The 19901-nt window shown below is 50.9% G+C and overlaps 4 protein-coding genes across 4 annotated transcripts; 1 reads left to right on the forward strand and 3 right to left on the reverse strand.

Moving 5' to 3' along the window:
- Window positions 1–6736: 6736 nt before the first annotated feature.
- LOC34617955 lies at window positions 6737–8311 on the forward strand. The gene is made up of 4 exons (XM_022731302.1): window positions 6737–6802; window positions 7116–7205; window positions 7609–7770; window positions 8045–8311. The coding sequence occupies exons 1-4, from the start codon at window positions 6737–6739 to the stop codon at window positions 8309–8311; spliced, it is 585 nt and encodes a 194-aa protein (XP_022587715.1).
- Window positions 8312–9257: 946 nt separating this feature from the next.
- On the reverse strand, window positions 9258–11409 carry LOC34617954. Its single transcript, XM_026338287.1, has 4 exons — window positions 10345–11409; window positions 10081–10145; window positions 9692–9824; window positions 9258–9365 (listed from the first exon to the last, which is right to left on the reverse strand). The coding sequence occupies exons 1-4, from the start codon at window positions 11407–11409 to the stop codon at window positions 9258–9260; spliced, it is 1371 nt and encodes a 456-aa protein (XP_026194072.1).
- Window positions 11410–12197: 788 nt separating this feature from the next.
- On the reverse strand, window positions 12198–15421 carry LOC113147510. Its single transcript, XM_026338296.1, has 7 exons — window positions 15210–15421; window positions 14724–15035; window positions 14067–14375; window positions 13641–13885; window positions 13028–13218; window positions 12556–12813; window positions 12198–12416 (listed from the first exon to the last, which is right to left on the reverse strand). Exons 1-7 carry the CDS (start codon window positions 15419–15421, stop codon window positions 12198–12200), a joined length of 1746 nt encoding a protein of 581 aa, XP_026194081.1.
- Window positions 15422–16349: 928 nt separating this feature from the next.
- On the reverse strand, window positions 16350–17986 carry LOC34617953 (thioredoxin-like protein 1). The gene is made up of 7 exons (XM_026338307.1): window positions 17918–17986; window positions 17710–17835; window positions 17386–17518; window positions 17129–17154; window positions 16939–17032; window positions 16543–16616; window positions 16350–16406 (listed from the first exon to the last, which is right to left on the reverse strand). Exons 1-7 carry the CDS (start codon window positions 17984–17986, stop codon window positions 16350–16352), a joined length of 579 nt encoding a protein of 192 aa, XP_026194092.1.
- Between the last annotated feature and the right edge of the window lie 1915 nt (window positions 17987–19901).

Below are 19901 nucleotides of genomic sequence, written 5' to 3' on the forward strand. Positions count from 1 at the left end.
CTGTACGTATGCTCTACATACATATATAGGGCTTTACACTGGTAAAGAAGATAAAAAAACCAGAGATGGATGGTGAAACTGCCCATAACCCGAGCAATACCTTCACTGATCATGCAGGGTTCCTGAAATAGTGCTAGCGGCCCCAAGCCATACAAGCTAAGCAGTTGTTGTTTCTTTGCAGGTAAAATGGACGAGATATGAGATAATAGTATAGTACACAGGGGGGGACGAGATCTGTCGAAAAGCAAGGGAATGAAGGACAGTTTGAATACACTGCGGAGAGCAAAACACTGGCGCGTGGGGTGTGGGCACTTCTTATTCTTAAAGGCTCTCGGTTCCTTGGAGGTGGATGTAGCCGAGTCATAGCTTGAGAGGCGGAAGTCTAGCGTCTGTGCATGTGGACAGTCTTAGAGGTGAGCAAAGCGGAAGAGTCCTTAGCGAAGACTAAGCATTGCATTCGGAGTGTATGTGTCGTACTGTGTTGAGGGTCGCCGCCCGTGTTTCCCATTGGCCACGAAGACTTGAAGCTGTCGCATTCCATTGCGCATAAGGTGCTTGCCGTCTTTCCTCTCATGTAGTTTGCTAGTGTGAAATTGTCTCGGTATGTCTACACTGCTCGCCGTGCACGGTCCTCTGCAGTAAGAATGGACTGCAAATCTCAATCAAGCTCCCCATGTGTTCCCCTTTGCCCAAATTTTCTGCGTGTTCATACTCCTATTATTTCACTTGATTTAATCCCCAAAGTTCTCCTTTTTTCGACATCGCTACTTCTATTAAGATGACCAGCGCTATAAATCTTTCTCCATCCATCAACTTCTCTACTTGCCTCTCGGCTTACTCCACACTCTTTTATTTGTGTGTGCTCTATCGGAGGCATTGTGCGCTGTTCTAGGAAGCCTAATGCTCTATGCTTGTATCAAGTGGTTGCAGTGACTTCACGGATCAAGGTCTTTTGTGCACCTGCCTCATGCTGTTTGGGGACAGCGTTCAATGGTCAGCCAAGACATTGTCTGTTGTGTTCGGAGCCTTCGTTTTACGTGCTTTTCTTCTGTGTCCTGCCGCACTCTCCTATGCTGCAGTGCCCCTTGCAGTACCCTTGTAAAGTATTGGCTCGCTGTGCCCCTACTGTTGCCCCGTCCTCCCGTCAAGTGGATCGAGTGTATTCAGACACTGCACGCATGCGCGGGGGTGCTGTATGTATCTTGAGCTCAAAAGGCATGGTATACTAAGCACTATGTCAACTGACATAATGTCTTCTGTCGTCCTGAAAGACTTTACTGTAACTTCAGAAGGACTCTACCAGCAGCAACAGCGGGGTCTCACACCACGGCAGTATCGGTGTTGCAGCAGGGTCGCATGTGGGTAGTAATATATGCTGACGTACACAGAGGTCCCGTCAAACACCTCAAATAACCTTTGCATCTCCTCTAACGAACAACTGCCATGGAGAGGCTTGCGATTAGCAGCAGTATCACTCGAAATAGTAGCAGAAAGAGCTTCCACGGGTGCTCAAGAAAGCATGCATAAGGGCAACAGCCAGAACTGCAAATATTGCAGTAGTACTCAAACAGACAAGCACAGCAGGCGCGTTTGCACCGTACACATGATTAGAGTGGCGGTAGAAGCTCTACACTCAGGGCTATATCCGATCTGGCGGCAATAGCTGCTGCTTAAACACACACCAGCACCCTCAGGTGAGGCAAGGGTGCCACAAGGGAGAATAGTGGAGAAGTCCTGGTAACAAAAAATCCCTGACGTGTGGCCCAGTCAAATACATGATGAGCAGAGCGTTCAGGCTTGTGATTAGGGTTTAGCACATTATGTGTGAGAAGCGGATTACAGCGTGGGATTTAGGAGTTGGTAATTCCTGCTTACGAAGAAGGCAGACTCGGACTATCCGGCAAGTTTCGGCTTTGTAGCTTGTATTAGAAGTTGTTCTATCTCTACAAGGTGCGCGAACAATGAAGACGATTTCAATTTATTAAACTAGTCTTAAGACCAACACATGGCTCGCGAAGCGTAAATTCTAGCGCCTAGCCGTAATATTCCAACCCCACTTTCTAGCCGTAGATCCTATGTTTTGTGGCCTGTGCTGATCCCCCACCGCCTGTGTCGCCTCCCTCACTTGTGTCTCCCTGGAGCTCAGCAGCGCATCCACGCCTCCAAAGCCCTGATAATTACGTTACTGCTCGCCTACTAGTTTTCGGATAGTGCATTACTCTGCACCTCAACGCCACTCCCAGGCTGAGACGGGACGACTTCTGTTGGTCACTTCGAAAGTGTGGAGCTCCTGTGATGACACCATTACAAATTCTCTGTGCTTCAAACTCAAAGACAAGAAGAAAAGCCTTGTCAAATAGCTCTTGACAAACACTAGGGTGCGCAAACGAGTTTTAGAGCCAGACTTGATGTCTACAGTGCAGGGCTGCAGGGTCTTAAGTAGTATTCGAAGGATTATGCATGGAATCTTCAAGCTTTTAGGCTGTCCTACTTTTCTGGTTGCTTCAGTAGGCAAGAAGAACGAATTGAGGGCTGTGTGTGCCATCCCAGCAGGCCTGCCTACCATCCTTGAGCTGTCACGTATCTCCCACATGTTAAATATGCGCCCTTGCGTGCTTTGCAACGCTTCTTTCGCCGGGAAGTGATGCAAAATGTAGCTCATGTTGCTGCACTAGTCTACCATTGGCCTTTGGCCCTGGAATAGGCCTCAGCTCAGGATTGGCGCAGGTGGCTAGCGTTCGCGACAGCACTTCTAATCTGAGTTCGGTACTTTATAAGGAGCACTTGGTTGTCTGTGGGCGCTTGCTAGAAGCAGGTGAAGATGCTGTGGACAGGGTGACGCTGCGGTAGGCCAACTACACAGTCCGAATAAGACACTACTGACTGAAAAGGGGGGTTCCCTAGGAACGATGACTGGTGGCGTATATCCCGTATCACCCCAAGATGACCACAAAAAGTAGACTTTGTCATGAGAGTGTGTGGAACTTGCATGAACACCTGCAAATTGTCACTTGATGCACGTGAAAACATATCCACAATGCCACAGCCCCTGTATATGTGTATGCATATCAGCCTGTGTGTCTGCGTGTCGACATAGCTACTTTTAGCAATAACGAAAGGCATGTCTACACTGCAGTTGCAGGTGCGCCCTAAAACATTACGTAGCCATCCGCTTAGCCAAAATGATTACCTTCTCGGGATTGTGTAATCAGCGAGGCAAATGTATAACTAGGTAATTTTCTTTAATGTTGGCTGGATCCTCGGACTATAAGCAGAAGTGAAAGTGGCTGCTAGAAGTAGAGCAGCGAGTTCTTGGCAATGGTGGTTTCCACAAACTAAACTTCTAATTGGGCTATATGGAAATATATCCTCAGGTGAGGCTGCTATGCCTATGGTGTGTTTCATTTTCCGCGTCTTTTTCGCGTATCGCTGGGACTGTAACTAGAGCCTCATGAGCCATAAGCACCAGTGGACCAGGAAAGAAGGCATGAAGTGCAAACTATAGGCATGGAAGCCTCACCGGAGGCTACATTCACGCTCAGTACAATGTAAAACATGGTCTGTGCAGTGCTTCGACACACAGGTAAACAAACCTGCACCACTGCTGTATGCAACCCAGAGAGTGGATGTAGCAACTCTAGCTAAAAAGCAAGTATCTTTGAGGTTGTTTGATAGCCTGCAAACCCCCGTCAAATCTAGATGCTGAAAAGTGTTAGCCACTAAACTGCCGGATCCTTCTAGAGTGATGTTGGGGTTTATAAAGCAGAAATTGAAGCACTAAACTGGGCCTAACTAGACTAGCAAAGGCGGCTACACATGTTAACTTGGAAAAGACTGTTATTTTACGACTGAAGATATACACCGAATACGCACACATATTTCTGCTCCTAGTATTTGGCTACGGCCGCTGCGTGTAGAGAGCACCTTCTGAGGCCATCCCACACCCTTCACTAATATTGGGCCTCTAACTAGTTAACGCTTCGCACAATGCAGCGATTGGGAAGAATATATGTATCCTCACAGGAAATCCGTAGTACTTGCCTCATCAGGGAGAACCTTACGCAATAGAGAAAGAGGTGGTTTTAGTCTAGTTTTCTGGTGTGTAAATTCTCCCCAGCAAGACGGGGAATGCGTTCAATGCGCCATCGAAACACCACATCCCCTGTTTCTTGACTGGGTGACCATTGCCTTTGTAATTAATTAGCGCTGCGATCACGCCCCCATTTGCTTCATTCGTAGTTGGAGCAGCCCTTCTAGATTCTACAGGAACTTGAAGTCATTTCGCCAAATAGGACTCTCAGCTTCAAAGGGATCTGAGCTCAGATGCACTGTTTTCAACATCAGGAGCAAACAAGACGGTTATGTACTAAAAATAATTGTGGGGAAACTTACCTCAGAGGTTGCAATATGTGCATATATAGGCTTGACAAAAGGACTAAGCATAGCACTGGGAAGAGCTGAAGATGGATGAACAGCCAAAAATTTGCTTGCTCAATAGAGACTTGGTACCACCTTTGAACTGAGACTGACGCGGAGAGTGGCAGAACTATTATCCCCAAGCCATAGCTTGGCTTGAACGTAGCAATGCACCAGGAGACCATCATCGATGATTGAGCATTCATTTGAACTTGACTTCGCATGGAATTGGTTATGTGCTTTTAGCATTAAAGTGTTTCCATCAGCAAAGGCCCCTTTATTTGGGTGCTAGCGTTTGACTTTATCTGAGTACTTGAGCCTTTGCTTGAGCGCGGAAGATTGGGGACCGATGCCAGTTGTGTGATTTCCACCTCATACGTAAAATTTGGCAGGACTGTGAGCCTCAGGAATCATCTGAAGTGCCCAGCAGGCTTGAATGTACTCCCAGCAGTCGCCACATGTGGAATTTTCTCTACGCCTTCAGTAGGGAGACCCCTGACATCAGACTCAACGCACACGCAATAGAAAGCTAGGGGGGGGTTTTCAACTAAACTTTCGCCTGCCTCTAGGGTTCTATACATAAGCGGGAGAGCACAGCTACAGTGTGAATAGGTGCCGTCTTTAAGCACTCCGAGCATTGACATTGGGTTGTACATATCCTCTAGCAAACAAGCACGCAACATTGCGTGCTCTTGAATTGAGCAAGCAGTACTCCGCAATATGTGAAGTACACGAACAAGCCAGTTGGCCACTGCTGTACTTATTCGAATCATATGTATAACTGGTTAGTAGAAAATGTTTTGGTGTAGCGTAGCCTGCTACTCTCGGAGTGCTTTATAAGGATAGAGCTACGCTTCGTGTAGTTGTCCTCTTCCGCTAATGATGGGAACTCTGGGGAGCGCGGGCAAGGGTTCGCGGGACGTTCTATGAGAAGCGTTTAATAGCATTATAATAAGTCTGTACTGAGTCTAGATTTTTGTTGCTCTTTGCGGAGAGTTCTACGAAGCGTTCAATCGATCCTTTCTGTAGTGCCCTAATGTTACTCTGCAGTGAGCAGCACATTCAAAAAGCCAAGTCACGCAATCATTATATCCTTTTAGTAGAAATGTAACTAGTTTGGTGGAAAGTGCCACAATGTCGCTTGGCCCGGTACATCTCCCAATTGCATATTCCACCTTAGTGCACAAGGCAGCCGAGTCTATTTTTGCCCTATTCAGCTAATCCTTCTGCATACTACCACATATGAGAGCAGCCACAGCACTAATCCAGCCTTTTATTAACTCAAAGTAAGTATTTTCAGCCTAGTGCAAAGTCGCGACATGCATTTCGCCTGCACAATGGCTCGCTACACGCTGTCCAGCTTCTAGCTTGACCCGCGAGAGACAATGCTTGCAGCTACTTCTAGTAGTGCTATATTGTTGCTATTTTCCCGCATTATGTCCTTATTACTTCAGCCAATTTGTTGCTTATCCAGTGCTGGGGAGAGGCAACCACAGAAGGAAGGGACACGAGAGGACAGTGAAACACAAAACAGCCATCAGTAGTCTGCACCGGCCGTACTGCCGAAAGTAACAGCGCAAGGAAAGGCTGTTATATCATCCACAGGAGTTTCATCATTGGGGGCAAAAGGATCAAGAAGATGAATGCCTGTGGGACAGTGCGGCCGTGACATTCAGCAGCAGTAGCAGTAGCCTAGCAACAGTAGCAGCAGCTGCTTTGACTGCCCGTAAATACCAGAGTTTCCTTGGTACTTGTTTCTTTCATGCTTTGATAGCTTTTATGATCAAGCAAATAGTCCAACCGTCACCCTTTCGCCCACTCAGAAACACCTCTTTTCCCCTTTTTCTGGGGAAGACCACAGACGCAGGCAGCCCCAAAACGGTTATGCCGTCATCGGTCGCAAATTCTGGGCACAAGACCATTAGTTTTGCAGAACCTGTGCGTGCTGAATTCTTCCGCCACCTTGTTGAGAGCTTGCTCTTTTTTTAGCAGCACCAGCCACCTTCCGCGTTCGTGCCACCTTTGTTCTGTGTTTCTTCTGCACAAATAAGTTATCATTTTGACGGGTCTGCTCCCGCTGCCCTTGCGGCAACTTCCTAAGGGGGCTAGTGGGGAGGTAGGGTGCAGGCTGCTACGTCGTCGTCCGTAGGTACACAAGGGCATCTGCGAAGGTCGGAGATCTCTCTCTTAGGCTTCTAGAGTAACTTACCGAGGCCGCAGTGGCTTCTAAATGCCAAGGGGCTGCTTACACCTCCCTCTAGCAGGGAGAGAAACAGCTGCAGTTGATTTTCTTGTTCAGCAGTAAGAAAGCGGAGGAAGAATGGCGCTCTTCTCCTGCTGCAACTGCGACCCTACCGCGGAGGAGGAAATACAGACACAACTCCAGGTGGGGCACCCCCGTCTCTCTCTCTCTCTCTTTTCAGATCTTGAGTCTCCCGCTGTCTGGCGTTTGCTTCCGTTAGTTTATATTCTCATTCTTTCCCCTTCGTCTGGTCCCACTTGGTGGTTGCGCCTATATCTGCCAGCCTCGCTTTTCCTGCCTTTCCCTGTCTTTTCTCCTCTCTTCTGCTGCATCCCTGGCAGCTAATCGAGAAGGTGGAGTAGGCCATTGGACTGCGTGGGCAATGCCACGGTGTGCGCTGTTGAGCCTTCTTTAGGTTTCAAAGCTACGGGTTTAGATTTATGTGGTGTATGCACAGCCCTGCGATGACGAGGTCCATGAAGGGAGTGAAGACATGCCCATGACGGCGGAACAAAAGCAAAAGGAAAAAGAGAGACTTCAAGCACTCGTGCGTATCAGTTCCACCGCGCTTGCCACTGTGCTTGGTCACAGGCGCTAGGGATTTCAGTTTGCTGCTCCTGATGCTGCACGGTGTCTGGATGCTTCCGGTGCTGATGACTTCTGCCCCTTCGACTAATAGAATGGAAGGAGACGTGCTAAGTTTTAATTGCTTTCACCTCTGCTCTCGCATCGCGTGGTATCTGTGCCTCTAGCTCGCCACCCACGTTCTGTCTCTACCTGCCGCTATGTGTGCCCTGCTTCTTGAGATTATCTTGGTCGTGCTTGCCCGTTTCTCATGTTTTTGGATCTTTCTTCCCGTATTCTGGTCATCTTTGCTCCAGACTGCCTGCAGTGTCAAAAATAATAACTCTGTAGATATGTGCATTTGTGCCTGCCCCTGTTGGTTTCAGGTGAAGTCTTTCGCGAAGGCCGCAGTCGGTGGTGCTGCATGCAGTTTTCTTGATTTGACCACTCAACGCCAAATTCCAGGGCGCTACTTCCTCGATAAGACGCTAACCAACTTTAGACTTGTCTTCTCAGAAAGTGTCCAACACTCCTTCCCCCTCAAAGCAGTCAGTTGGGGTTAGGGTACAGGTCGTGATTAGGGGTTATATGGGATACGGTAAAGGATCTGAAGGCTGGATGCGGGAGCTCAGGGTTTGACCTGCGAGATCGGGGTAGTCACAAGGCTTTGTAGAGTAGTTGTGTAGCTTAGTGTTTTTGTCCGTGCACTACACCCTATTCAGTTACGTGGCGTGTGTGGTTTCGGCGGCACTCCACGGCTCAGCATGCTTTCGATCGCCGAAGGTTCATGTTCGTCTACTCTGTATGTGCGCTGTTCTGCAGCTGCACGAGGTTTACAGTCACAGTGCACTGCTTGAGAACAAGGCAACGGCTAGTCTGGCTAAGGAGCCTGGCTTGCAGTCTTTAGAGAGCTCAGTGACGGACAGTTTGGTGATGCTGGAGTATGTGGACAGCGGGGGTTCCCACCTGAACCGGCTGTTTTTGCTGGAGCAAGGGGGTCCTGATGGAAGAGACAGATTCATTACGTGCATGAAGGTTCTGGGGCTGTACGCCAAGAGCGGCAGCACTCAAAACGCAAGCTCATCTTAGAAAACCAGCAGTCAACAAGGTCCACCACACCCCATCGGACTTGTGCTATTATCAAACAGGACTTGACTATCACATTGAAGAACCAGGGAGACGAGCAACCCTGGCGGCGCATATTTTGGACAAGGCGACAGAATCGCACCAGAGCAGCTGCATGTGCAGCCTCTCCACGGCTCGTTGCTTACATTCCTCGATGAATGCCCTGAACACAGGGGCCAGGAAACTTTCTAAGCCCATGGGTTCCAAGTGGGGAGGAAGCAGTGCCGACAACAACCTGTCAGGGGCGTATACCCTTCATGAGATTGGGTGACACCCTGGCCAGAGCGCACGCAGCAGATCCGCATCAGGGTAGTGTTTCCTGCTTGTCCCTTCGAAGGCGGTTTTTTTTGAGTGCATGCGACGGCATCTAGACGTTGAAATACAGGTGGAAATACGCTGAAAAGAGTGAAATATAATAACATACATACACGCCTCAGCGGCGCTGGGATTTACGTGTATTCCAGATGGCGAAAACAGTCTTTTTGCGAAGCAGCAGAATTATGCGGTACGTGGTAGATGTAGCGGTTACAAATTGCTCGCGGGGCTCTACTAGGATAACACAAACAGAAAGCTAAAAATCAAGCAAGCTACTGCGGTGTAGTCGGAAAGGGCGATGTACAAATTGGCGGAGAAAAGGAGGTGTATCTGGTGTGGAAACACTTTCGAAGCCCCCATCGGGAGAATCACACCCTGACTCCCCCGCGAGTGCTGCCTGTAGCCCATAGACAGCTGTTCCTACATGTATAGGCACCCTAGCCCCCGTAACCTCGGTAACAGGCATTTGTGCATCAAAGGAACGATTTCCACACGCGAAGCACACTGTACACCGCCAAGTGTACGTACACCTCCCAAACCGATGTCCGGAAAAGTGCATGTCCCAACCCCAGGTGTGCGCGCACTTCTCGCAATTTCACCACCCATATTTCATGGCAGTTTGATATTTGGACTGCCGCGTCCTCGCCGTCAACTCTAGCATTTCCAATTCCTTCTCGTGCGCTTCCGCAGCCAACCAGTTGATCTGCGCAAATCACGAAAAATGGGAGCAAACACTCTACTGCAGACGCCCTGGCTCGCAATCTAATGCCACGAGAACTAGGCAGCACGCTTGTAGACGAAGGATGAGCGGAAGAGTTTGCCGCCGACACGGGAAGGGGGCATGCAAAGCAGCCTAGAAGCTATCAACTCTCATCTACCCCATGCATCATCTGCATAGTTAGTCACTCTAGGAGCCCTTCCATCGCTTTCTAGGTTCCTGTAGTCCCTAATATCCAGAAACTATACATCGAACCCTGCTTGCTACACCCGACCCCTCATTCATGAGCAGCTTAGCGACAAGATCCTCACCTGGTGCTTTCTCTTCTGCATGAATTTGGGTTCAAGCGTCTCTGTGACAGTGCCATCTTTAGCGCTCCACACCTTTGTGGCGAGCCGCAGTTTCGCCTTCTTAGCCAGAGGCCCTGACGTTGACGCTGCATACCTGTACACCGCCCCCCATCAGCCACGCACACTGTTGCAAAATGTGACTGCTTGGTGGCCAGATTTTTTCAGCTGATCTCCAAGCATAGCGAGATCTCGATTGAATCACATTTGCAGGAAGCGTCTACGATGGGGGTGCAGTGCATGAGTTCCGCCTGCCAGTATCAAGCTAGTGGTCCCCAGTTAAAAGCCATAGTTTCAGCCAAGGACTAGAGTCAAAGAGTTGTGGCTGGGCTTCGAGAAATACAAAGACTCACCAGTCTGGATTTTTAAGAGAATCGCCCGAAACTGTTGTCGTGCCCATTCGACGCAAGTCACGAAGCTGCGGACAGAAATTGAACTTAGAGCCACCACCCTTATTATGACTGCCCCTTTTAGCAGTTCACCGGAGGGGCGGAAAACACTCTTCCTTACTCGAGATACTCTTCTCCACTGCCGTGCACTTCATTTTCGCTAACTCTGAGCCATAAGGCCTTTACCAACTCTTGCTCTCCCACCCAGTGCCCTGCATGCCACCCTACCTCGGCTGAAGATATCCCTGAGGCCTGCAGCAAGGTCTTATCGATCCCCAACTCTTGCAGCGTCTCCTCCTCCCCGCGAGACACCCAATTTGCACTTGGCTCTGCTGCTGGGGGGGGTGGTACATGTGCTGCCTGAGCTGCGGGTGTGACGGGCCAAGCAGATGCAACTGCCTCCTGATCCTTCACTTTGGAGGCGTCTTTCACCTCCCTACAGCTGGATGGTTCTGCTCCAGCTTCTTCCTCCCCATCTGATTCGTACAGGGTAAACATTGAAGTCAGAAACGGTTCTTCCGCCGGAGCTGTTGCCGCCGCCTCTGCAGAAGTGGCCCCCGCCTCCTTCTTGAGGTCCTCAGATGAGGCAGATGTGAGACCATCGTTGGGAGCAGAAACGGCAGCGCCGTCATCCTCTTGCTTCCTTCCACGTTTCTGTTTCTGCTGCAGCGCACGAGGCACCATCTGTATCGCAGCATTCCCTGACGCCGGCGCTGCTGCTGTGTCGTCTCCTGGTGTACGTACACTCAAGCTGAGCCCCGAGGAAAAGCCCACACTGCCCAGGCAGCCCGTTGGGGGAACGCCCTGAGGTTTGGGAAGAGACTGCAGCAAGGCCAGTCTCCTGCTACGTGAGTCTCCTCTGTGTTCTGCGCTCGAGGGCGCCCCCTGTGCGCCCCCCTCCTTCTTGACAGCAAGCCTCGGGAGGTTTCGAACGGCCACCCAGTCGTCTTCAGCGGTGTCTGAGAATTCAAATAGACTGCCATACTTCACCACTGGCACGCCGTCTAGTCCTGATACTGCCGCTCCACGCTCTCCCGCCGTCCCTGAGACCTCTGCTGCCGCCGCAGTCTCCTTCTGAGCGTCAGCATGAGACGGTTTCTTGCTCTTGGGGACGGGAAACTTCACAAACGCAACCTCTTTGACGACTGTGGAGGCCCCCAGAACGCCCTGCGGCGTCACCCCCCTCTCAGGAACCTCCGCTTCGGACGGCGTGAGGGCCCCTAAAGCGGCACTTGGGGGATCTGTGCCGTCATCTGGAAAGTTCTGTGCAATTATGGCCTCCAGCGAAGTCATAACGGGGCATGGGGTTGGGCAGGTTGTCGGGCTGCTGCCCACCGTATACAGCGGCTGATTGTTCAGGAGGTTCTGTAAAGGTGGAGCTCTGCAGCGCTCTCTATGCTTGCTAGACTGCGTGCGTACACAAAAGATATTCTACCGTCATGAGGAAGAAGTTGCAGGGAGAAGAAGATGAAAAAAAGAAGAAGATGAAAAAAGAAGAAGCTGCCGATACAGCAGAGCGCCTGGAATTTTCAAGTCCCAATGCCCGCAAAGACTTCGCCCCCCTACTGCAGCGCGCCAGGGTATGATACATGTGAGAAGAGTCCACATGGGGAAATATAGAATGATTGTCGGTTAAGAAAGCAACAAATGCGCCTCATTTCGGGGCGCTTGAGTACGCAGGCCGCCGGCAGCAGCACCAGCAGCAGCTGCTGGCAGACGGCACTGCCCGCTCATGGGTTACAAGGAAGCATGAGCTCTTTTACTTCAAATGTAGGTACAGTGAAGCACGAACGGATGTTTCCTCGTTCTGTGCAGTCTGGTTACGGGGGTTGTTGGGTCGACCCCCGATCTTCCAGGGATCATCACACGGCAACGCCCTCCTGAGTGCAATCAATGAATGACGACTCTGCAGCAGAGAGAGCGGCAGCACGCTATGTCTGCAACTTCTTCGGCTGGGGATATTTTCCGTAGCCACGACATCTGCCGCTGTTATTCTTGTTGTCCGCGCTCCCGCAGTTCCTTGTCGATTTCCCCCAGTTCTGCTGCTGGTGTGTTTCTTCTCTGCTGCTGTGACTGCGTAATTAGTCGTCTGGAGACGTGTGGAGGACTGCGGGCCGTGTGCCACCCTTCTTTAGGGCCTCTACCTGCTCCAGCGCCACAGTGCTCGGAACAAGCCCCCACAGACCCTCCTCTAGCAGCTTCCCCAGGAGGTGTGGCTGCTGAGGCTGCTTCCCCTGCTGGTGCTGCTGCCCAGGTGTCACAGCGCCGTTCGACAAGTCTCCCTGAGCGCAGGCAGCAGACTCATAATGGGGCTTTAGAGCAGCGCACCTCCCCCTGCAGGAGCTGCATCACCTGAAGAACTCATGACTACAGCAGGCCCAACAGGGAAAATAAATAAATAAATAAATATATATGTATATATATTTATGTACACGATACCTGCGGCTCTAGAGCCGCTCTCAGGAGCAAGTCCAAGAAATCCACAATCTCCACGCCCGCCTTGTCATCGCCTTCGTTACTGCTCGAGCAACTGCTGGCACCCCCGTTCCCAGCGCATGCTGCTTTCCAAGTCCTCTGCAGGTCTTCGAGGTCGAAGAAAAGCGGAAGAATTGACTTCCCTCCCCGCAGAATGCGGAGTTCACGCCTGTAAAAGAGGGGGACCCCGAGAGCGCGCCGTATCTGCCTAGCGTGGACAGTCTGTACACAGGAATCAAGAGATTGCATGCAACGCGCAGCACGTTCCGCGCAGGGGTACCAGCATGCACCAACTTAGCAGCCAAATGGAGACAATCAGCAACCCGGCAGTAGTGCAACTAGCGCCATGTTGCGCTCAATTAGCTACAGCTGCAGAAACAATGGGCTGGCGTCCACAGCCTGGACCTGTGTGCGTTCAGAATACTTGTAGCCTTACAGCGCGTCTAGAGGGCACAAAAAGCCACTGAAAGAGGGGGGAAAGGGCCTCGTGATCTTGGCGCTGCTCCAAAATGGGGGCCTTGTGGGAGGCATCGTCGGGCGGAAGCCTCAGAAGGAGGCGCGACTGTCGGCGAAATTCAGGAAAAACACGGGAGAGAGAGAGCACAGCGACGCGTGCGTCCACGTGGGCTGCGTCACCGGCGCAACACCAAGACGAGCCGCATCAGCGTTAGCCAGGGGAGAAGCGGGAAACGCCGCTGCATCCTGCCACGCGACAATATGCAATCAACACTAGCAGAATATACATGTATATATATATATATATGCACGAGCCGCAGCGCTCTGCCGTTTTTCAGAAGCAGTCGCAGTACGGCCTCCAGGGGCCCCCTTCCGGCGGGAAGCAGCGATCCCAGTTCAGGCAGTACAAGCTTAGTGACTAACGCACACAGCAAAGCGCTAGCAGAATATGCACGAGTCGCAAGTTGCACGCCCTAGAAGCCGTTGCAGCATGACCACCAGACCCCCTGCCAGCGGGAGACAGCAACATCAAGGCAAGCAGTAGAGGCCTAGTAACGAAAACACAGCCGCAACGGTCCCCATAAGGGACTTACGGGAGGTCTTTAGGAGCTGGTGGAGGTATGCAAAAGCCTCATTTGCATCAAAAAAGAGGAGGCCCTTCTGCACGAGCCGTGGGGGGTCACTCTTCAGGGGGGGGCCTCTTCCTCTCAAGCGATCCCAGTAAGTCCTTCTGCTCCTGCTGCGAGGTGCGCGTTCTTCGGAAAAGACAAACGGGCTTCCGGTGGAGTCAACCACTGCAAAGACGGGAATGCCTAGCAAGTGCCATTCCAACGACAATCTGGAAAAACACAAAGAAACAGCACGACTGGCGTGCACCTTGCCTCGGCCTGGAGCTAAAGCCTGGGATATTCAACAGGAGGACTGCGTAAGCTTTAGCGCTCGCTCACTCTTTCTTCGGCAAGCTGCGAAGGCGTCTTATACGCCGTAGTAGATGCCACAGGAAGCCGCGAAGTGATCGCCTTTCAGATGCTGGCCGTTGTTTGTGGTTCCAAGGCTGTCGCGGCTGCCTCTCAGCGCTGGCAAACGCGAGGCGTTTAGCGGCATGCAACGTTGGAACGGAGGCAGGCCCTTGTGCTGCTCTTGCTGAAGCTGCTTCAGCTGTGGCTGCTGCTACCCGCGATGCTTCTGAGAGCCTGTTGGTGTTGCAGCTGTCTGCTGCTGCCGCATGCGCGCGCTTAGCCTCAACCCCCCTGGGAATTTGCACAGTGCAGCAGAGGCGAAACGCCCTTTGACGAGGCTCAGGCAAGGCGGAAGGCCACAAGCCAAGACTGGCAAAGGGGCTGCCCGAAGAGGCGCTTCGGCGGAAATCTCCGCCTGTTTGTATGGAGATACACTCGAGACACTGCAGCAACAGCAGCAGCCGCACCAGAAGAGAGGCCCCCCAGCGTAGTACAAAGCACTGCATATTGTCACACCGGGATATCAAATCTCCAGTGGACCGCTTTAGTGGGGTCTGGAACCTGGGGTTTCTCTCTTTCCTCTTCCCCTACTGGGGAACCTTTAGGAGTTGCTGCAGCTCCTCGATCCAGCAAAGCGTATGTCTGCTAGCTTCCTCCCCTACCAGTGCAGCTATAAGAATATATAGAGTGACACATATTTCCTTCTTGAGGGAACACGCCCGCAAAGAGCAGCCGCGCGCCTCTACTGGGGGCCCTCTCTCCCCTTTGGGGGGGCCCCCAGGTAAAGGTGAGAGAGGGCCCCTTCCAGGTTCTTTGAATTGCCCATGGCACTGCCTCGAGCAGAGCGGAGTTATCAATTCGTTTATTTCATTTGAAGCTCTCTTTTTGCCAAAAATAGGTGTAGCAACTGGGTGCCCCTGTATACTTGCTGTACTGCTCTGCGCGGGTGTGTGTGTGCACATGTGTGTGTGTGCACATGGAGCCGAAACGCAAGCATGAGCATCTTTTACCTTGAGGCACCATGGCATGCTGGAAGGCAACAAACTTCGGCTGAGCTTCAAAAAGATAACCTCATGGGTATAACAGTTGCACTGATCAAAACCGTCTTCGCTGCAAAGTGCAAAGGCTAATAATTCGGCGTAAATAAGGGAAAGAAAAGCACCCAGGAACTTTATAAGAAGCGGCACTGACAACACCAATTACAGCAGCTCGTGGAATGGGCAGTGTGCACCGGGAGTCTCAGCACCCATTAATGATGTAGGATGTGTGTCGCTGTGGCCAAGAAGCTCCCTTTGACCACTGGGGTTCCTCCCGTCCTTTCTCTGTGTCAAACAGAGACCAAGTAGCCAAACATATCCGTCATTAGAGCCTGCGCCTTTAAGTACATACACTCGGGAATCGAGGTTATATGCCATGGCTGGAAATCCGGTGGTACACGAACGCGTGGGGAAAGCCCCGTTTGTACCCCACACCCAGACATGTTTCTTAAAGTGCAGCGAGTATTGTAGAGGGGAGCAAGCACACAGCTTGCGGGCGAAGACATTTCCGCGGAATAGGCTTGCGAGTGGAGGCCTACTGCACTGCCTCCACCCGCGAGATGCCTACGAGCGTAGCTGCGTCGACAATTGTGGACCCTTAGGGATTCGTTTCTGAGCCCTCTTAGCGAGATAGCTCAAGTGGTTTTGGTGAGTCGAGGAGGCTACCAAGGACGCGACTTTTCAAAGTGTCTCGTCGAGCCAAATTGCTAGAAAAGGGCATCCTTATGTAAGTCGAGGTGGCGCCTGTGACAGTCTTCTAGTTGGTGCGAGAGCCACCCCCCGAGCGAAAAAGACGCCATTACCAGCTGTAGAAGTACCAGGAGCGACCAGGCTCATGCAGTTAGCCTTAGCTGGCTGGAGGAAAAAGGCTCAAGAGCAAAGCCAAACTGCCATAGCGGGGAACTAAGGGGGGCTTGTGTGTAAGATGTGAAAGCCAACACACTTCGAAGTCTCAAGTTATCGCAAAGGCCCCGCCACATTGGGTTCGTCCCCCGGCACTTTGCTAGATGGGTGTAAGTGTGCAAGCCTGCTTTTACACGCCAACCGAGATCCGGCAGGATGTGCGCATAAACGTGCAGTGCCAGGGTGAAACAAGCCTAGGCTTCCCCAGAAAGGCCATTGAGACACACGCTACGTTCAGTATCCAACGCGAAGCTGGAGGCACGGTTTCACGAGTGAAGGCCTCCCGAGACATCAGGCTCTCAGAGGGAGCTAAAAGCTCCGTAGAAGAGAGACAGACACAGGGCAAAGAGTGCAGCCCTAAGGAAAAGATACGGATATTGGTGAGGAGGGTAGCAGGTGTATTTCAGATGCCGTTCTGGGCAATTGCGTCCTCCGAATTCACTGGCTTCCAGTCCTTCATCTGCATGCATTCCAAATGCAAACCTGTAAACATATTATTCCCAAGTCTTAGGCTCAACGCTTAAATGCCACTTCCTGTGGGGAAAACCTCGACACCATATCTCCACAATCCCAAACAACCGATCGGTTGAACGCACTTGCAGATTGTCGACTGGCGTGCCAAAGACGTCCAACTCGGATATTTTGGTGACGGGGGCGCCTCCGTTATCAGCTGAATGCAATACAACGCAGCAGGGGCCTTGAGGGTGCATCGGGTCGTTTCACCATGAATAGCTGAATGGTACAACTTCTTGGAGGGAAGCTAGCATATTCACTTCTAAAACATGCCTTTAATCGCTACTATTTTGAAGACCAAGTCAAATGGCTCAAGTAAGTTTGCGCGGTCAAGAGTCAGCATATGGAGCATCCAAAGACCGAACACGCCAACTGTATGTACAGCAAAGGCGGGGTCACAAGCCAGCCCCTTATGAGAAGAGAACAGGCACAGGTGGAGGATACGGCGTGCAAATACACACATAAGCATGAAGACTCACCAACAAAGACCTGGAGAGAAGCTACGCATTTGTAGCGCACAGATTTTAGGGGAAAGTTGATGCCTGCCTCAAAGCTCTCGCCTTCAGGCACATCCTAAGTCGCAAAACAAAATACGATCTAGCATCTAGATAATTCGAATAATCATTTTAAGATGCTTCAGAAACCATCTGATTTGGCAACCAGACTTACAAATTCGTCGGTTGCCGGATCCGTCTCTACAACGCACACACATACACACATCCGCACGCATGCATACACACACACATACATACAGTTATATTTACATACATAGATACATATACATAATACACATACGCAAAGGCACTCTACCACAGCAAAACATGACGTGGTCTGAAGTATGCAAACTTCAAGCTGAAGGGGTCATGGCCTCTACCACGCGTCCAGAGCTCCAGTACGAGTCTACACACTACTGCCGTGCTGTTTACCTGCATCAGCGAAAGACTTCGTGGGATCATTAAAGAATATACGCAATCTTCGAGGGGCTTCCCCCGCTTTCGCAGCGCCTATGGGGGCCCTTAATCGCAAACCCGTAAGACGGACCGGCACTGAGAAGCCCAACTGCACAAGAATCACAAACACTTCACTGCACAACGCAAATCCTGAGTTTGCAGTCGCAGATAATAGAGCCTTTGCACACGTACACCAATGGAGGAGACGCAAGAGGCACAAACGAATTCGACGCTCTCCATCGCCTAGCCGATCTCACCCCCCGACCCTAGTTCATGGGGCAGTGCGGGGGGTCGCCTGACGGATATCAAGAGCTGAGGATCCTCATTTCCCGATTCAAGCGGGGTGTCTGGAGACTCGGAGTCGCTCTTTTGGCTTTTTAGCAGAGAGAGGAGGGCGTTGGGTGTCGCCTCGTTTCGGCACTCGCACTGATTCAGCTCCAAGAGCGTTAGCAGACTGAGTACAGGACATCGAATAAATTCCCGTGCCCATGCAGCTCCTTTATGTTACTTTAAGTGTACTGGAAGCGCCTGAAGCGCAGATAGCTTCTCCGCAGCAACAGAGTGTTTGAGGTTTCATGAAGCCTGGCAGTACAAACAAGATATTAATCAAAAGCTCCTCCAGAGCCAACGCATACGACGTGCTTAACGGTCAGTGCTTGGGTTTAGCACCCTGTTATTTCAACAGGAAGGCACAGACATGGCAGACGTGACCCTTAAGGGCCCTTCTTGTTGCTCACCTGTTTTGGGGGGCCCCCGTACTCATCGTGGCGTTGCCCCTGCTCTCGTGGAGCGGGATACTGCAAAGGCTCTGAAATAATATATTCGTTATTTCCTTTCGAAAAATGGAAAGCGGAGCAGATTGCAACGCGGCACGCCGATCGACCACAAATGCATGCAAATCGTGGATTCAAACGACCCTACCCAAAGCCCTTGGAAGTCTTGGACATGGCTGCTCTCCCACACACGACCTAATCAGAAAGAGCACGCATTAAGCCACTACAAGTTGCATCTAGCATTCATGGGGCCTGCGAATTTCCAGCTTCAAAACGCTTCTATTTGTATATGAATACTTCTCGGAAGCAGCGCTTGCAAGAGCAGATGGAGCTATATATATATGTATGACCTTTTCCTAGTATTTCTCTCGAAAATAAAGTCTAGCAAGAATTTGTTCATCGTAGGTTAGAGTTGACCACATGAGTTGCCACTCTGTACCAAAACACGGATAGGGCGTTTAAAAAGTTGAAACAAGCGAAGTTGTATACACTTGCGCAGAGCTGCTAGGCAAGGTACCTCTGCAAGAAATAACAAATCTCTGCAGCCTCAGAAGCGCTGAGACGCATCATACAGAGGTGGAAGTATGGCAGTCGGCCACTGCGGCCACGGTACCGGGCGTCCCCACAGTTGGTGTTGTCGTGTGTAGCCTTGGAGACAAGTAGAGTGCCAGCATAACATTCAGCGGGATGTTAGGTATGAATGCAGATAGTCCCATTTGCGCGCTCCACCAGTGGCCCTTTCTGTTGTGTTGGCAACGCGCTTGTCACCAAATCTCGAAGACGCTGAGAAAATCTTGCCCGCCGACAGTCCCACGAGTGTAGCTACACAAACGATTCACTCTAACACTCTCCGATATATCGAGTGGCTTTTTAAGGGAAACTCAAGGATCGACCCTTCGGTGGTGGCTGCTGTTTTGTGCAATTCTTTGCATAATGGTACTGCTCAAAATTATACAGGTGAACTTTGGTGTCTGTGAACCAATTTGTTGTGTGCAACTGATTGCGAACGCTCGAAGGGCTGAGAGTATGCAGCAAGGCGCACGATAGCCGCCCGTATAGCCCTACATCGGAACACCCTGATACGTAGGCCAAAGATGGATCGCTACAACCAGGATGTGGCAGCCCCTGGCACAAACGTTTGTCCCTGCTGCGTGCTCATTGCATCTTGGCATCTCCGTTGCGCAGTTACCTTGTTTTCTTAAACGTTCCGCGTAAGCTGATGCCTCCGCAGGAGAAAACATTACTTAGCCTTAGCTAATAGAGACTGAGTGTTTACAAAATAGCTCTCGCTCTTTCCTGCCCAAGCTCCTCAGGTCCTGACACGAACAAAAAGAGACCAATAGGATGCACACTGCTGTGCTGTCTAGGCACATAAGACATTCACAACTAGCTGCATAAAGCATCTACCACACAGGCACACAAAAGTGCTTCTCATTGTTCATGCGAACAGTACGATGCAATTAAATAAAGTATACGAAAGGCAAACTTCTCCGTCAAGTGTTTTACTTCTTAGCGCTTCATTGCTAGCATCTACCACCTTTATGCGTGAAGTGACTTCCCGCCAAATCGAGCACCCCACTGCTTAAAAGCCGGTGCCCATACATTAATCGTGATACTAAATACATATGGCTGGCAGAAGCGTTAAAAACGTCAACAGTTGACTCCATAAGGACCTCACAAACAAGCGATGGTACTCGCTCTTGGACACGCTTGTGGGAA

This window comes from Cyclospora cayetanensis, unplaced genomic scaffold (genome assembly GCF_002999335.1).
Source record: "Cyclospora cayetanensis isolate NF1_C8 unplaced genomic scaffold, CcayRef3 CcayRef3_contig_102, whole genome shotgun sequence".
Classification (NCBI taxonomy): Eukaryota; Apicomplexa; class Conoidasida; order Eucoccidiorida; family Eimeriidae; genus Cyclospora; species Cyclospora cayetanensis.

Bases quoted from the DNA above. Each gene is read 5' to 3' on its own strand.
- LOC34617955 (XM_022731302.1), top strand. From the start codon at position 6,737: ATGGCGCTCTTCTCCTGCTGCAACTGCGACCCTACCGCGGAGGAGGAA. The intron at 7,206-7,608 runs GTGCGTATCAGT...TGTTGGTTTCAG, and splicing joins AAGAGAGACTTCAAGCACTC to GTGAAGTCTTTCGCGAAGGC. The intron at 7,771-8,044 runs GTCAGTTGGGGT...GCTGTTCTGCAG, and splicing joins ACTCCTTCCCCCTCAAAGCA to CTGCACGAGGTTTACAGTCA.
- LOC34617954 (XM_026338287.1), bottom strand. From the start codon at position 11,409: ATGACTTCGCTGGAGGCCATAATTGCACAGAACTTTCCAGATGACGGC. The intron at 9,825-10,080 runs GTGAGTCTTTGT...GGCGGTGTACAG, and splicing joins TCTCTTAAAAATCCAGACTG to GTATGCAGCGTCAACGTCAG. The intron at 9,366-9,691 runs GTGAGGATCTTG...TGATTTGCGCAG, and splicing joins TGCAGAAGAGAAAGCACCAG to ATCAACTGGTTGGCTGCGGA.
- LOC113147510 (XM_026338296.1), bottom strand. From the start codon at position 15,421: ATGGCATATAACCTCGATTCCCGAGTGTATGTACTTAAAGGCGCAGGC. The intron at 13,886-14,066 runs GCGATCACTTCG...GTGTTTTTCCAG, and splicing joins CAACGGCCAGCATCTGAAAG to ATTGTCGTTGGAATGGCACT. The intron at 13,219-13,640 runs GTAAGTCCCTTA...CCGGTGACGCAG, and splicing joins CCAGCTCCTAAAGACCTCCC to CCCACGTGGACGCACGCGTC.
- LOC34617953 (XM_026338307.1), bottom strand. From the start codon at position 17,986: ATGAAACCTCAAACACTCTGTTGCTGCGGAGAAGCTATCTGCGCTTCA. The intron at 17,155-17,385 runs GTAAACAGCACG...TGTGCGTTGTAG, and splicing joins GAAGTCTTTCGCTGATGCAG to AGACGGATCCGGCAACCGAC. The intron at 17,033-17,128 runs GTAAGTCTGGTT...TTTGCGACTTAG, and splicing joins ATCCGGCAACCGACGAATTT to GATGTGCCTGAAGGCGAGAG.